Here is a 14,486-nt window from a genome sequence, read left to right as displayed (position 1 = left end):
CGGAAACCACAGATAAAGGGGTGATGACTGTGTATCGCTATTCTGAGGACAATTATGAACAAATCACACCGCTGAACGTTGAAAACCCAAATCAATCCCAAATAAATACAATTTGTAAGATGGGTCAGTTGTCAGGCTTCATCCTACATCAGTGTAAAACCCTCTTTAAAAGTTTTTAAGATGCCTGAATAACACCCATGTAACTGACGAAACGAATTTACTAAAACCCTTCAAATTTTTAACTGTCCGTAACAGAATTTTATGTCTTCAAGCTCCTACCTTGGGGCAGACATTTTCAGTAGCTTGAGTGGATCTGTGAAAAATACTTTAAGAAAATTCAACATGTTTAAGCCGTGTGGTATTAGAGTTCTAACCCAGGACTGGGGAACTGCACACAGACGGCTCTGGTTTGGTTTTGCGGGGGGGTGGGGGGGGCGGGGAGGAGTCTAAAAATTTTACATCCACGGAGAGGCAGCTTTTCACTGCACAAGGAAGACAACCTCACGCACGATTTAGGTGTTCCCTCATTCATCACCTTATAAATTAGCCAAACTTTTGTAAGAAACACCCCACCATCGCCTTTCCGTCTGGCGCCAGCAAACAGGCTGCTGGCTGCAGGGCAGATGTGCACATGCAGGTGGCGCTGCGACGACAGCGGACCCACTCCCCCTGCGGCACCACGTAGGCCCGCCCTCCTCCACCTGCCGCCCCCAAGGGCAGCCGTCGTGTCTTAGCAGCTTTACCTTTCCTCTCGGGTGGTTTGAAGAAGTCCTCCGAGAAGAAGACCGAGGACTCCAGGTCTCTGGGGACCTCACCCCGCAGGTGCTTGAACTGTGGCACCCAGGCTCCCGTGAAGTTCAGTTTGTCGAAGACGTCGACGGCGAGAACTGCGGGGACAGGCGCCTCCATCACACGCGGCTCCCAAGCCCTCCCGCGGAGAGCCTGCCCGGACCCGTGCCGTCTTCAAACCGACCAGGACGGCTGTCCCCGATCACCTTTAAACAGAACCTACCTCCACTTCCTGATGAGTCACACAGCCCGGTGCCTTACTGGGGGTCTCGGGGAGCTCAGGAGGCGCCCCCCCGCCCCCCCCCACGGGCGTGTCTTTTCCCTGTAGCTGTGTCCCTGCTGGCAGTCAGCCCTGCAGGCTCCAGGGCGACCCCCCAGGTCTTCCCGCTGAGCCGTTTTTCCAACACTCCCGATCCAAAGGGTGCCCTCAATTCACTGCACAGGCAAGGGCTGTGCTCCCACCTGAGGCGCTCAGGACCAGGGTGGGTGGGAGCCCTGGAACACGGGAGGCAGGGGCCACTGGCCCCAAGGACTGGGAGGATGGACAGGGCTGGCCTGTGGCCCGAGCCCAGGGAGAACCAAGAAGGAAGCTCTCGGCCCAGTGCAGGGGCGATGGTCCCAACCACGGGGCATCAGAGAAGGACACTGGAGGGGCGTGCGGGCAGAGGTAGCCCAGAGGTTTGGCCGGGACCTGCCTGAAGTCTCTGGAAGGGGCTGGGGGGCAACAGCTACACCAGGTGCCTGTCAGGCACCCGTGTCCTGTCCATCCCCGAGAGTCTGCAGGCCAGCTCTGCCAGACCCTCTCTCGGGACAGAGGCCGGAATGCAGGGCGCTCACCCTTCTGCCCTGCCCCAGTGATGACGGGCTCCCAAGCCCACCTCCACCCCAATGCAAGGCAGGTGGCATCCCGGGCTCAGGTGGGCCTGGGAGGTGCAGACCAGCCCGAACATCTCCTGTCAGGAAGTGAGGGCCCCGCCCTGGGAGCCTGAGAGTTCACGCCAGGGATGCTGCCGCACCTGGGTTAAAGGCTCAGGCCCTCCTGGCGACAGATAATCGGCTAACTCAAGGGGCGATTCCCTGGGAAGGGGCAATCCCTGGGTCCTGCCCGAGCCCCCATGGGGTTGCTAAGTAAACAGTCACGGGAGGAGAAAACCAGCAGCCCCTGCCTGTAGGACGGGCCCCCGCTCCAGGGACTTTGCTGCTATGTCTCGGTGGGTAGGCCTGCACCACCAGGGCTTCCTCCCCAGGAAGGAAGCCGACGTTCAACCCCTGACCCCCGAGCAGCACGTCCTGGGCCCTCAGGGTGACTCGGTCCACAAGCGTTGGCTCTGCTGGTGGCTCGGCTCCCAGCCCAGAGAGGGGGTTCCCCCTCCGCCAGGTGCCAGCTGCCTGTCCCCGGCCCTCTCCCAGGGTCTGTGCCTCTGCGTGAGCCTGGAGGCTGGACCTGCCGCCAGACCCTCCAGCCCACTTCCCCGGGCAGCCCCACACCTAGTTCTGAAGGTAAGAGGACCACCAAGATCCTGCCAGCGTCGACCCTTCTCCCAGAGATGGCCGAGGGGGGCTGCACCTGAGATGGGCCCCGGGGTTCCACCGTCCCCCCCGCCGGGCCCACAGCCTCACTCATGTTGGGGGTGACGATGACGAAGGGCCGCAGATAGGTCCTCCGCAGGTTTCGGGCCACGTTGCTGAAATAGGCCTCGAAGCACCTCAGCAGCTGTGCGGTGCCCCCCTCGCTCCGCTGGATCTGCTCCCACGCGGCCCTGGTGCCCGGGGCCAGGAGGGCGCTGCCCGCCTGGACGATGTCCTGGTCAGACAGACAGACAGACGGCGCTCTGCTCATGTGAGCGGCTGGCCGGCGGAGGCCTGGCTGACACGCTGGGGCCCAGGCTCCAGAGAGCCTTTAGGTCACAGGACCAGGCCGGGCCAGGATCAGAAACCGCGAGAGGCTGTGGTCTCAGCTCCAAGGCAGGAGACACGTGTCGGGGGAAACCTTGCAGGGGGTTTCACCGTGTGCACCCCGAGACACAAAGGGGAGCAGGCGTGCGGAGACGCCCCCTGTTACATCGGAACCCCCAGTCCCACCAGGAGAGCCTGGCCTGGGAACGGCCGCCCCGTCGCTGAGCCCACAGCAAGGCAGCCGAGGACGCGCTGGGGGTTCCAGTTCGGTGACGCTCCCGCCCTGAACACCTCAGATGAACAGGGGGCAGCGTGGGGAGGACACTCGGGCTGTCACGGGGATTCAGGGGCCACAACCCAGGTGGAAACCAGGACAGAAAGCTTCTGTTTGCAAAGAACCGGAAGTGGGAACAAATCCCTGGGCCTAGACTCTCAGACCTGGACTGAAATACAGGTGCGGGAACACTGCCAAGGCCCTGAGGGCTCCGCACGGACAGGGGAGGTCCCCGGGGGCTCTGTGTGGACGGGGAGGCCTTAGAGAGGGGTGAAGGGGAAGCACAAGGCAATGCCACGCCTCACCCGCACCCCCGGCAAGAGCACCTTATAAACTGGATGAATGAGCCTCTCGCCAGTTATGCTAAAGACACGCCTCAGGGGCTGATCACTTAAAGACAAAACAGGACTATCTCTACAGCAGGAGGCGTGAAGCCGTGTGAGAGCAGGACCTCAGGGTTTGGAGAGGGGGTGTTCTGGCACCGCCACTCTTATGGGTTGTGTGCCCTTGGTTCCCTGTGCCTCAGCTTCCTTAATTGTAAAGCAGGGCGACAGCTGAGCTTCATACAGGATGTGTGTGGGAATAAGTGGGCCGATCCCTGTAGCCCCCAGGACACCGACGCGCATGCAGTAGTCAGCTGACAGCGGCACCGCTGTCGTCACCATCAGGCCTGTCCCTTTGCCAAGACGCTCCTGACACTTGGAAACCCTTTTGCTGGTCACTGAACTGGCCTGGGCTCACGTCTGAAAAGGGCAGTCTTGCCCTGAGGACACCGGGCCAAATGACCTTCCACGACCGAGCCAGGGCCCCCAGTCCAGCTCACCCCTGGACGTGCGGGGCTCTCTGCCCGCCGCCTTCCTACCTCGTGGAAGTCGGCGTCCTGCGTGGCCGCCAGCTCGAAGCCCTGCTGGCTGCTCTCATGCAGCAGGATGCGGGCCAGCAGCTGGTAGGCCGTCCGCACGTCGTTGCCAAGGAGCGCGTCCGTGTGCCGCGTGGCGTTCCGTAGCGCCCGGGCCAGCCACAGGGACCGGTCGCCGTCCATCCGCGTCTCGTTCCGGCTCAGCTTCTCGTTCTGGGTCGGGGAGCAAGCACCAGGTCGGCCCTGGGCCCTTCCCCTGACTCAGAATCCACTACTTTCCAGTGGAAATACCCTTGTCAGAAAGGAACTTTAAAAATCCCCAAGCCCCAAAATGAACTTGGGCTGATGGCCGTGGCACAAAAAAGGAGGGTCTGTCAGGCTAAAAACCACTTGGAAAAAGACACCAGGTGGAAGAAGGGAGAGAGTATGACACCGTGAGTCATGGGCGGATGGCAAGGCGGGGGACTCGGACGTGGGGACTCTGAGTCTGCAGAACCAGACGCAGGGTGGGATCTGGAAAGGGAAGAGGAGATGGCTGCCGCGGTGCCCCAAACAGATGTGCTGTCCCCGGGCCCCGCCCAGCCTGGGACCAGCATGACCCGGCGGCCTGGAAACCCACCCTCTTCCTGCACGTCCCCAGGGTGCAGCCCTACCATGGCTTTGAGGTCCACGAAGGAGACGGTGGTACAGTTAAAGAGCTCCGGGGGCAGCCAGCCCTTCTCCCCACTGCAGTGCCGGACCGCGTTTCCTAGGGAACAGAGAAGGACCCGCCAAGCCTGAAAGCTGAACTGTGAATGAACCCCTCGGCTGGCCCGTGGCCAGCAGGTGCCATAGCCACGAAGCCAACACTGCTCTTCCCTCAGACCTGGGAACACGTTGACAGCTGCCTGACATTCACAACCAGGCCTTACCGTTGGCCTGAGCTGCTATGGGTGGACACCTGAGCGAGTCCGTGAAAAGAGAAATCGGCTGAGTGGTCCATCGAGCACCCATCGTGTCCACATGCGCTGCAAGCCCACCCGGATCCCACTCCGGGCTGCTGCTTTCTCTGCACTGACTCACCAGACCTCCCCCGGCCCCCTGTAGCCAGACACAGCTACCATCCCCGTTTTACGATGAGATGCCAATGCTGTGAACGGTGAGGCAGCTTGTCCGAGCCTCCCCACCACCGTCCCCATCCCAGCCACTAGACTCTTTGTATTTTCATTGTGCTCTTTACAGGTTTTATCCTTTACGACCGAGGAAAAAGTTATCTTATCCCCCCCGATCACTTTGGCTAAAGGAACTATTTCAACACGGAACATCCGGTGAGTTCCGATGCCTCAGCCGGCTCTCCCGCAAGCCGCAGGCCTCCGTCTAATGTCCCGCCTGGAACGGAAGCCACAGGCCACACCCCGCGGTACTTACCCACAGACCCTTTAGGGCACGGCACTGCGGCCGGCTGCCCGAACTTGGTCTGCGGCCACCAGATGCCAGCCTCAAATGCTCTGGGACAGCCGTTGTAGATCACTGGGGTACAGAGGAGAGAAGGCGCTCAGCCTGGCACATCCGTGCACACAGACGTGCAGCGTGCTCCACAGGCTCCTCCTGGACGGAGGCCCCGCCCCCGCCAAGAACCGGACCCCTCGCACCCCCCATCGGTGTTAGAACAGGGGGAGGGGGGACGCAGGCTCCGACCCACGCCTCCTAACGGGCCAGTGGACAGAAGGCCAAGCAGACACAGCTGGACCAGGAGGCTGTCGGGCGCCCCCACCACGCCCCAGGAGTGTGGGGTGCACACACATGCACACACGCACGCAGACACATGCACACACCCCCCCACACATATGCATGCACACAGACACGCACATACATGCTCACACACGCACGCACCACACATGTGCACACACGCATACACACGCACGCACACATGCATGCAGATATGCACACGTAGACACACGCATGCACGTACACACGCAGGCACACACACACACACCCCACACGGACACATGCATACACAGAGACACATGCAGGCACACACGTGCACACACACGCACACACACAGTGGCCTGTCCCTGCCGTACAGCCTGAGAGGGTCAAGGGCAACGCGGACCTTCGCAGCCGAGGACCGTGACCTCGGCGAAAGGGTTGTCGCAGCGGTTGCACTGGCGGCCAATGACGCCGGGCTTGCAGCTGCACTGGCCAGTGTCCATGTCGCACGCGCGGCTGTGGGAGCCATGCGGGAAGCAGTCACACGGCAGGCAGGTGTCCTGTGCCGGGGGCCTGTAGTAATTCTCCTGCAAGAGCCAGAAGCAGAGGCTGGACGTCAGACACCACAGACAACCTACACCTGGAGGGCGTTTCCTGAGCAACGTCAGGGTTCCCTGGCCTCCCGGCTGTCCTCCACCCACGGCCTCCAGGCCAGCGGCGTCTGAGGCCCCCAGGGCGGACGGGGCAGGTGTGTCCTCCAGAAAAACACACCCTCTCTCACATCTCAGCAAACACCGTGAGCCACCGTCTGTCCTTAAAAGGATCAGAGATTCAAATGGAGATCTACGCACAAGGGTACCAGGATGGCTGATGGAGGTGTTTTTTTTTTTTTTAATTGTGAGAAATTAGAAGCCACCCGAACATCTGTCACCGGGCCCGTCAAGCTGATGGTCAAGAGTGTGGGCTTCAGTTCTGGGAAGTCCTGGATTTACGCCCAGCTTGGCCATTCACTGGCCACACTGCCCCTGCCAGGACACTTGGCTTCCCAAGGTCCAAGGGTCCCCGGCTGAAAACTGAGCAGACTTGTGGCCAGTGACAGAGGCTTCTGTGTCAGGCAGATACACGGAACTGTCCCACAGGGGGCTCCAACTGTGTGTCTTCCAGTGCCTGAGGAGGCAATGCATGTGAGCAGTCACTCTGGGAGGGCACATGGTATCACTGTCACTGTTTATACAGTCCTGTCTCCATTTTCTACAATTTTTGATGAAAAAAAAAACCCTAGGCATGTTTCCCCCAGGTACCCTCCTCACTCTCCTCCTGCCCTGCCCCCCACCAGTGCCATGACCGCCATCTCACACCATGTGGTTTGTGTGGTCCTGATCTGCCAGGGCCCTTATGATTTTTCAGGCGACATCGGAGGCACGGTGGACACGCGGGACACGACGCATGTCAGACAGGGCGCCAGGGAGCATCAGAGGGCACCGTGACGGCAGGTTCCCCTCTTGGGTCAGCAAGCCTGGCCGCGGGACAGCGCGTCCCTCCGAGCGGCTACTGTTACGCACAGAATTCTCCTTTGGGATTCAAGTTACCGGCAGCTCACGGCAGTTGTCGACACAACATTCTGAAGGTACGTGGAGTTTTCTGGGAGGCCCAGAGGGTCGGGGTTCCCTGTGCTTTGGGCTGAGAACACTGCAGCTGTGCACGAGGATGACAGGCACCCGAGGCGAGGGAGTGGGCAAAGCTTCTCATATTTTAAATGTTGGTCGTCACTGGGGACTTCCCTGGTGGTCCAGGGCCTAAGACTCCACACTCCCAAAGCAGGGGGCCCGGGTTTGATCCCTGCAGGGAACTAGGTCCCACATGCTGCAAGTAAGAGCTCGTATGCCGCAACTAAAGATCCCACACGCGGCAACGATCCCACGTGCCGCAACTAAGACCCGGAGCAGGCAAATTAATTAATTAAATATTTTTTAAAATGTTGGTGATCACTGAGTGGTTTGATAAAAGACCAGGAAAATGACCGATCAGGAGAACCATGTTTGGTGACGAAGATGAGTCAAACTCACAGAAATTGCTTGGTTTCCCGTGACCGTGTGTGGGGCTGAGGCAGCTTACAGGTGAGAACCTGTAAGCTGTGCTCACCCACGGTGAACCCTGTGAGTACCCAAGGGTGTGTGTGTTCGTGTCCAGGTAGACGTGTGGGCGGGTGTGTGGGTGTGCACGCCCCGCCGTCTCCCTGGGTCCCTGCTGTCCACCCGCGGCCGGGCCTCACCTTGCACTGGCACTGCCCGTTGGTCTTGTTGCAGTCGGGGTCGAAGCCTTTGCTGACAGCACAGTGGCAAGGCCCGCACACAGGGTTCCCCCACCAGCCTCTGGGGCACGGAAGGTCGATCCTGTTGGGAAATCAGATGGCAGACGGAAGGTGTACAGAACTGCCCTTTTTGGAACGAGAGGGATGATGGAGGCCTGGTTCTTGGCTGGACTAGTTCTGGGCACCTCCCGCCCCCCTGAGTGGTCCGTTGCCCCCTTGCTGGCCCCCACCTGCAGGACTTAGCATTTTATGACCTATGCCCAGCCTTCCGGGGCCCCGCATCTGGAAGGGTTCTACCTACAATACTGTTATTTTAAAATAATTTGTTTGCTCACTTTTTTCTTCCACCTGCAAGATGCAGGTGAGTGCCCCAACCCAGCTTCCTATGAGCACCGTGTCAGTAAGTTCTCTCTGCTCAGTACCCCTACACCGTGACGCTGGCCCACGAGGGAGGGCGCTCAGGGACAACTAACCCACCGTCAGGCTGGCTCTTCACCCAGCCCCACCCAGCGCAGACCGAGCCCAGCTGCCCTGGGCAACCTTCTCCCAGGTCCCAGGCATCTGGCAGCCCAAGACCGGTGGGATTGGCAGCATCGATGCTTCCCGGGTCCCCTGGGTCAAATGCTGACCACATCCCCATGGATGCTGGGAGCAGCCTTTCCTGGGATGTGGAGCCTGCTTCAGTCAGCCCAGAGCAGCCCTGGGCTGGACACGGTGGGCTCAGAACCGTGAGACCTGCCCAGTCCCGCCCTCTTGAGCTGCCCGGGCAGACCCTGAGACAGGCGACCTCCACGGTGCCGAGGCCAGGCTCCTCCCTGCCCCGCCCGGTGGTGGCTGCTGCCTGTCGCTGTCACCCTACGCCCACTCCCCACCTGAGCGCTCACTTGAGTGTCCGCTGCTGACCCGTCTGCCTGGGGATGCCCCCCAAGTGTCCTTCAGGCTCCGCAAAATGAAACGCTGTCCTGTGTTTACTATCCTGGCTAACGGCATTCCATCCGCCCACCCGCCAGCCATCAACCTCTCCTACGCACTTGTTCACCTAACCAGCAATTATTAAGTACTGACTGTGTACACACTAGGGGCATAACAACGACCAGGATGGGCTGGGAACCAGCAATTATTAAGTACTGACTGTGTACACACTAGGGGCATAACAACGACCAGGATGGGCTGGGGCTCCAGGCTGGTGTTGATGGATCTACATCAACAGTGTGGGGATCCCAGAGGCTTGGTGTCGCACCCCTTCCTGCTGTCTCCTCAGCCCTGCCTTGCGGGCATCGCCAGCCCTTGGGGACGCCGCACGGCCTCCCAGCTGGTCCCTTTGCCTCTGCCTTCCGTCTGCTTCCACCACACTCCACCTGTGAGCTGGGGGCGCTCTGACACCCAGACCTGATCCTGCCCCTTTTCTGCAGAGCCCCTGCGGCCTCTACAAAGCCCAGCTCTGTTCCCGGTTTGCAGGCAGGCCCTCTACCCAGGCCTGTGCGTCTCCCTGGCACAGAACATGCTGGGACAGCACGCGCCGGCTCTGCCCGGGACCCACCTGCTGAGCTCCTTAGACCGGTCTCATCCCATCACTGCTCTCCGGCCCTGCCCCCTTGGTGTCCCCGCTGGAACGCCCCCTCCTTCAGCCCCGCTGACTCCCAACCCGCCATCATCCAACGGGCTGTGCGGTGCCGAGGGCGGTGCTGCATCCGGATCACGGGTGGGGTTACAGCACACACTCCGGTCCCCAGTGGACAAAAAGCAGGGCGAGGTGTTCCGGCCAGGTGGAGCAGGCTGGCACCGCGCGGCTTCTGCGCCAGGACGGCCCGGCACTGGCCGAGGACCGGCAGCCTTCACCGCAGCACGTCCCAAAGGGGCTGGAGTCTCGGTGTGTGAAGACTCCCATCTGGGAGAAAGTGCTCGTCCTGTGATGACTACACACCTGGACTGCGGGGGCCTGGAGACCAAGATGCCCCCGGTGAATTACACCAGGACTCTACGCGCACAGCAGAGATGACTGCCTCTCCCGACTTGAAAGATAAAGTGTTTTCTGTAATTACACTCATCTTCCCGTATCTCGGCGACTGCCTGCTCTGTGCACAGCTGGGCTCTTGATAAATGAGTTGTGCCGTGCGTTTCTGGGCTGGAAACATGCTCAGTGGGGTTAGTGTGAGATGCCCAACTGGATTTTCGTTCATTTCGTGCCGAACTGAAAGGACGCGTCCTTGTTACCCTGAACCACACGCATTTGGGGGCTAAATAGCAAAGAGGAGACAACAGGTCAGGAGAAGTAGCCACGTGGACCCTGAAAGCGAGGGCGTACTCTCACCTGTTCTCGCAGTACTGCCCGTAGTGGCCGGACCCACACTCACACACGTAGCCCCGCGGGGAGTCGGGGCTGTGCACGCAGGCTGCCACGTGCTTGCAGGGGTTCACGTGACACGCGTCCACACACTTCCTTCCAAAGTACCCTGCGGGGACAGGCCAGCGTTAGCCCACCCCAGGATCTGGCTTTGCGAGTCCGCTTTCCGGAGCGACACCCTCTGTGTTAGGATGTGCTAGCAATCTGCGGCTTCCCCAGGCCCCGACTTGCCATGCCACTCTGCAGAGGAAAGTGGCAAAGCCTCTCAGAGTCACAGGAAGCACGAACACTTGGGGGGTCAGACCTGGAAACGCAGAGATGACGGCCTGCCTCCCAGGCCCCCCGGGAGGGCTCACAGCGGGTGGGTACCAGCTGTCCTCAGCCACATCACCTCAAGATTCAGAGACAACCCCTGAACATATTAGTTTTTAAATGTGCGCCTTTCACAGACTCTCCCTCGTCTCAGTATATGCCCCGAGGATCCAACCAAGAGTGTCCCCTGTCCCCCACGTGAAGAAGACACAGGACACAGGGCCACTCCTTAGTTACGAAACAAAGCTCAGGGCGCCCCAGACCCCCAGAGAGGTGATGGGGGAGCCGCCGCCCAACTCGGCTTTCCACAATGTGTTTTAAACACCAAAGGCGTCGCCCTCCACCGACGGGCACCAGGAAAGGGGGGCTGTGGGCGCCCACCTCTGTCGCAGATGCAGGAGTAGCCGTCCCAGGTGTCGTGGCAGTGGCTATGCTGCGGGCAGGGGCTAGAGGAGCAGGGGTCCTCCACGTCACAGCCATCCTTCACCCTGACCTTGAGGGCGTCCTTCATGTTCAGCGTGGCGATATTGGTGGCCGTCTCCCCCATTCTCACACCCTGCGTTAAAGAAGGGCAGCCAGAGTTGGTGCTGGGGCCTTGGGGCTGGAGGAACCCCAGAAGGTAACCAGGGGTTAAGAGAACCCCAAATTCTCTTGGGTCCCTTGTTTTAAAAGCTATGCCTCATTTATCGAAAGGGCTGGGACTGGTGGGGGGATGGCAGGGATGAGGGGCACTTCTGCTCCCCCGAGGTGTGGATCCCAGGCAGGGGGACAGGCCACCCGGAGTGAAGACGGAATGATTCCATATTCCGATAATTCCATGGTGAGGGTCACGGAGAAAAAATAATGAGGATGATGGGCGAGCACGGCCCCTGATGAAAGTGAGCAGGGAGCTCCCGGGAGGAGGGGGCACGTGCTGAGGTGGGGGGCCACCCGTGCGAGGCACCTCGGGGCCAGATCGCCCGGGGGCGGGGCGGGGGCGCAGGGGAAGGAACTAAGGATTGATTTCCCTGCAGCGGGGCTGGGGTTTGGGGGCGCAGGCAGAAGCAGGGAGACATGAGCTCAACTACTTTATAAACAGCTCACTCCGGCTGCTGCTAGAACACCTGGTCTAGGGGACGAGCGTGGGACCCATCCAGGTGAGCACGGGGGGTGGGGCTGGTGCAGGCAGCGAGGGGCAGGTTCTGGAAGTGACATGAAGACAGACCTGCAGGGGTCCGACCGTGGCGTGGCTGTGAGGGGAACTCGAGGGGAAGCCTGGGAGAGGAGGGGGCTCTAAGCGGGAAACTGGGTTTGCTGAAGCTGGGCTGGCGATTAGAGAAGTCATTCGTTTACTGAAAACTAACAGGATGACCAAGGACACCAACTGCGGCGCTGGCCACCCCTGAGCAGGACGTGGCGGGCCAGGGCCGGGCTCGGGGAGGGTACCTGCATGCAGCCCCGGAAACCGCGGCGCACGGAGACCTTGTCTTCAGACACGCCACCCACGATAAGGCTTCTCATCCTCAACCCAGGAAGCTGGTTCCCGATCTGCACCGTGTCCTGTGCAAAGAGAGGGGCTGCATGCACCATCTGGAAACGTCTGGCTGGAAAGAATTTGCTCAAAGGCTAAAATGCAGTCGCACCGGCAAGCCCCTCACAGCCTGAGGACGTCTGTGCCTCCAAACAGAGGGCCCGGCTCAGCCTCCTCCGTGGAGAACACGGCTGTTTGTGTGTGACGGGCAGGGTGCAGGAAGCCGTCAGAGGACATGTGTCCATGTCCCAGCCCAGCCAAGACGGGCATCTGGGGGGATGAGGGCAACCCTTCCATCTGTGTCGTGGGCACCACCAACAAGCCACTGCGTGAAAAAGCTTGACAAACTAGAAAGTGGCAGTGAGTGGAAAACACGTCCACAGGGGCGGGAACCTAGAAGAGTCTCAGCTGGATCCTTAGGCTCAGGAAGGTGCACACGTAGAACACGGCAGTTTACTCCCAGAGCCAGGTGTAAGGTGAGCCTGGACTCCAAAAGCACTGAGGAATCACGAGTAGCCCCTGAAGCGCGTGAGGGTCCCGTAAAGATGCCTCCTGTTACCTGGCTGCAAACCTTGGGAATCCAGCGGGGCTCAGCAAGTGTCCTCTGAGTCGCCCTGCCTGGAATGCCACCTGCCCATCTGGGATGCGCAAACCTCTCTGGTGTCCCACGGCCCCCTCTGGAACCTGGATCTCACTGCCCCCCCACCCATATCCATCTCTGTACCCCGAGGCACAGCAAGAGCCTGCAGCTGTGGCGCAAGCCAGCTTTGCTAAGAGAAACCTCTGCTGACGGTGCCAATGGCATCGTGATGGGACGCACAGAGGGACCACGCCCAGGGCCTGACGCCGGGAGGTGACCATCTGGAAAGGGGATGAGGTGCAGCTTCCAGTGTCCTCAGCGTAGGAGGAACATGAGACCCGAATTCAGGCAAGCCCAGAAAGCACTTCCTCAAACCCACAAGGGCTCTGGCAGGGCCTGACACCTGGAGGGGTCGCTCTGTTTACCCACAGGCCCACTGAAGGGGTCTGGGCTTCCCTGGTGGCGCAGCGTATAAGAATCCGCCTGCCAATGCAGGGGACACGGGTTCGATCCCTGGTCCAGGAAGATCCCACACGCTGCAGAGCAACTAAGCCCGCAAGCCACAACTACTGAAGCCCGCCTGCCTAGAGCCCGCGAGCCACAACTAGAGAAAGCCCGCACGCAGCAATGAAGACCCAGCACAGCCAAAAATAAATAAATAAATAAAAATAAAAAACGACAACAACAACAAAAACTATAGCACTGTGATGTACATAATGTGATACATTACGTACTGGGGTACAGCTACACTGGGATGTGCTAGTGGTTTCCCAGTGAAGGGGTCTGTTCCAAAGGGGGTACAGGTGCCCACTCACCTGGTCCACACCATAGTCCAAGGTCATGACTGCCAGGTACTTGATGTCTTTGCCCTCCTTGGCACTCTTCAGTTCTATCAACAGGTGGTGCCAGGCCCCGTCAGTCACGCGTGACCTGGACAGTCTCATGGACGCCACATCCGAGGGGCCGTGGGACACCTCAAACTGGACGTAGTTGTTCAGGATCTGTAGGATGGGGGGAGCCACACTAGTCACTGAGGAGGTGAGGACAAAATACAAAATACGCTGCAATCACTTAAGTAACAAAGCCACGCAAACAGACTTACCACGGGCCACTGGATCAAAGATGGACTTAAAAATTAGGCAAAGTTTAATCTGCCGTTGCCTGTATGTAACACGCTTCAGAATTACATGCCTTCTTCTATGGTAAGAAGTGTCGAACGCTGACAGAGGTCAAGTAAGATAAAGCCCGTTGGACTTAAGTAAGGGGAACAACCACAGATTCAGGTGACTACTGGGCTCTTATTTTTGGATGTAAATGTTTCATCTTATGAGACAAGATTCAGGCCGCCATGTTCAAATATATGAATGAAGAAACAGAAATCAGCATTATAACTGGCCTAAGATGTTCACGTTTTAGGAAAATGTAGCTGGGGCAATGCTGAGATCATGTTTCCCTTTCCCCAGTGAAGGACTGGGTAGTTTGGACCAACCCTCCTCCTGAGAACACCTAGGAAAATGAGACGAAATGATAAGGCACACCTGTCTGAGGCATCAGAGTGACCCAAGTCCCCGCAAGTTACAGAAGCACGACCAGGGAGAAAATGGGAATCTGCAGAAATAAGGTTAGTGCATTGCCACGTGGCTGTCAGCGGGTTCTGGGAGGCACACCTGAGGCTGACAGCTGTGCAAAGCTTTCTTGGTCCAAGAGGCTGGGAGGAGAGAAACTGGAATCCAGAGCCTGCCCAGGGTGAGGGCTGACGACCAGAAGCAAACACGCGGGATGTGACGCCACCATCTTAGTTTCAAATTCTCTCTAGTTTTTCAACATGACGCCCAGCACTCAATCAAAAATAACCAAGTACGTGAGGAGACAGGACAGTGTGCTTGAAATAGACCCATGGGAATCCAGACGAGAGAATCACC

The 14,486-nt window shown here is 59.2% G+C and overlaps 1 protein-coding gene across 1 annotated transcript in view; it reads right to left on the bottom strand.

The window, feature by feature from the left end:
• The window catches only part of CELSR1 (cadherin EGF LAG seven-pass G-type receptor 1), a 147,200-nt gene that overhangs the window by 23,725 nt on the left and 108,989 nt on the right, over positions 1–14,486 (bottom strand). The window contains exons 10-20 of the mRNA XM_065887276.1: positions 13,380–13,565; positions 11,900–12,013; positions 10,856–11,030; positions 10,130–10,271; positions 7,780–7,900; positions 5,911–6,094; positions 5,226–5,327; positions 4,472–4,566; positions 3,822–4,031; positions 2,410–2,593; positions 744–887 (exon numbers count right to left, since the gene is read on the bottom strand). Of these exons, the coding sequence (XP_065743348.1) occupies positions 744–887; positions 2,410–2,593; positions 3,822–4,031; positions 4,472–4,566; positions 5,226–5,327; positions 5,911–6,094; positions 7,780–7,900; positions 10,130–10,271; positions 10,856–11,030; positions 11,900–12,013; positions 13,380–13,565 (1,657 nt within the window). The remainder of the gene's footprint in view (positions 1–743; positions 888–2,409; positions 2,594–3,821; positions 4,032–4,471; positions 4,567–5,225; positions 5,328–5,910; positions 6,095–7,779; positions 7,901–10,129; positions 10,272–10,855; positions 11,031–11,899; positions 12,014–13,379; positions 13,566–14,486) is intronic.

Source organism: Phocoena phocoena, chromosome 11 (genome assembly GCF_963924675.1).
Source record: "Phocoena phocoena chromosome 11, mPhoPho1.1, whole genome shotgun sequence".
NCBI lineage: Eukaryota > Metazoa > Chordata > Mammalia > Artiodactyla > Phocoenidae > Phocoena > Phocoena phocoena.
The sequence above is the reverse complement of the archived record's forward strand: the minus strand, read 5'-3'. Positions and strand labels throughout refer to the sequence as shown.